The sequence below is a fragment of the Plasmodium reichenowi genome, chromosome 4 (assembly GCF_001601855.1).
Source record: "Plasmodium reichenowi strain SY57 chromosome 4, whole genome shotgun sequence".
NCBI classification, from domain to species: Eukaryota; Apicomplexa; class Aconoidasida; order Haemosporida; family Plasmodiidae; genus Plasmodium; species Plasmodium reichenowi.
The window spans coordinates 756,446-756,963 of record NC_033649.1 but is presented as its reverse complement, the minus strand read 5'-3'; the positions used below and the strand labels follow the sequence as shown (position 1 = coordinate 756,963).

At 19.7% G+C, this 518-nt stretch overlaps 1 protein-coding gene across 1 annotated transcript in view; it reads left to right on the top strand.

Moving 5' to 3' along the window:
• PRSY57_0420500 (hypothetical protein) overlaps positions 1-518 on the top strand; it is a gene marked incomplete at both ends in the record, with an annotated part of 1,249 nt that continues 731 nt past the window's right edge. The window contains one exon of the mRNA XM_020114532.1: positions 1-518. Coding sequence (XP_019970809.1) covers positions 1-518 — 518 coding nt within the window.

Here is a 518-nt window from a genome sequence, read left to right as displayed (position 1 = left end):
ATAATAATAATATTAATAATGACATATGGCATACCATTTATAAAATACAAAAAGAAAAACAAAATGGATATAGTGAAAAAAAAAATAATAACATATATACAAATATTATGAACGATAAAGATGGAAAAATATATTTGAATACAAAATCTATAATAAATAATTATAAAGAATATATAAAAAATACTTATATATATTATAATACATTTTTTAAATATGTCAAATATTTTATTACGAAAATAAAAAATTATAACGTCATATATGATGAACCATGTGTTATTCTAGAACAAAAATCAAAAACACATATATCCATAAATAATAAAAAACGCATAATTCAATTTTTACCACAAATAAACAAAGGAACACATATTCTACACAACAAAACTAACGATTCTATAAGCAATGTACTAAACGATTTTCATAATAAATTAGTAAAGAGAAGAGTTTTATTAGCCCTCATGAAACGTAAAAAAAAAGACAAGCGAAAATCAAAGCTAGCTAAAAAGAAAAAATTAAAGGAT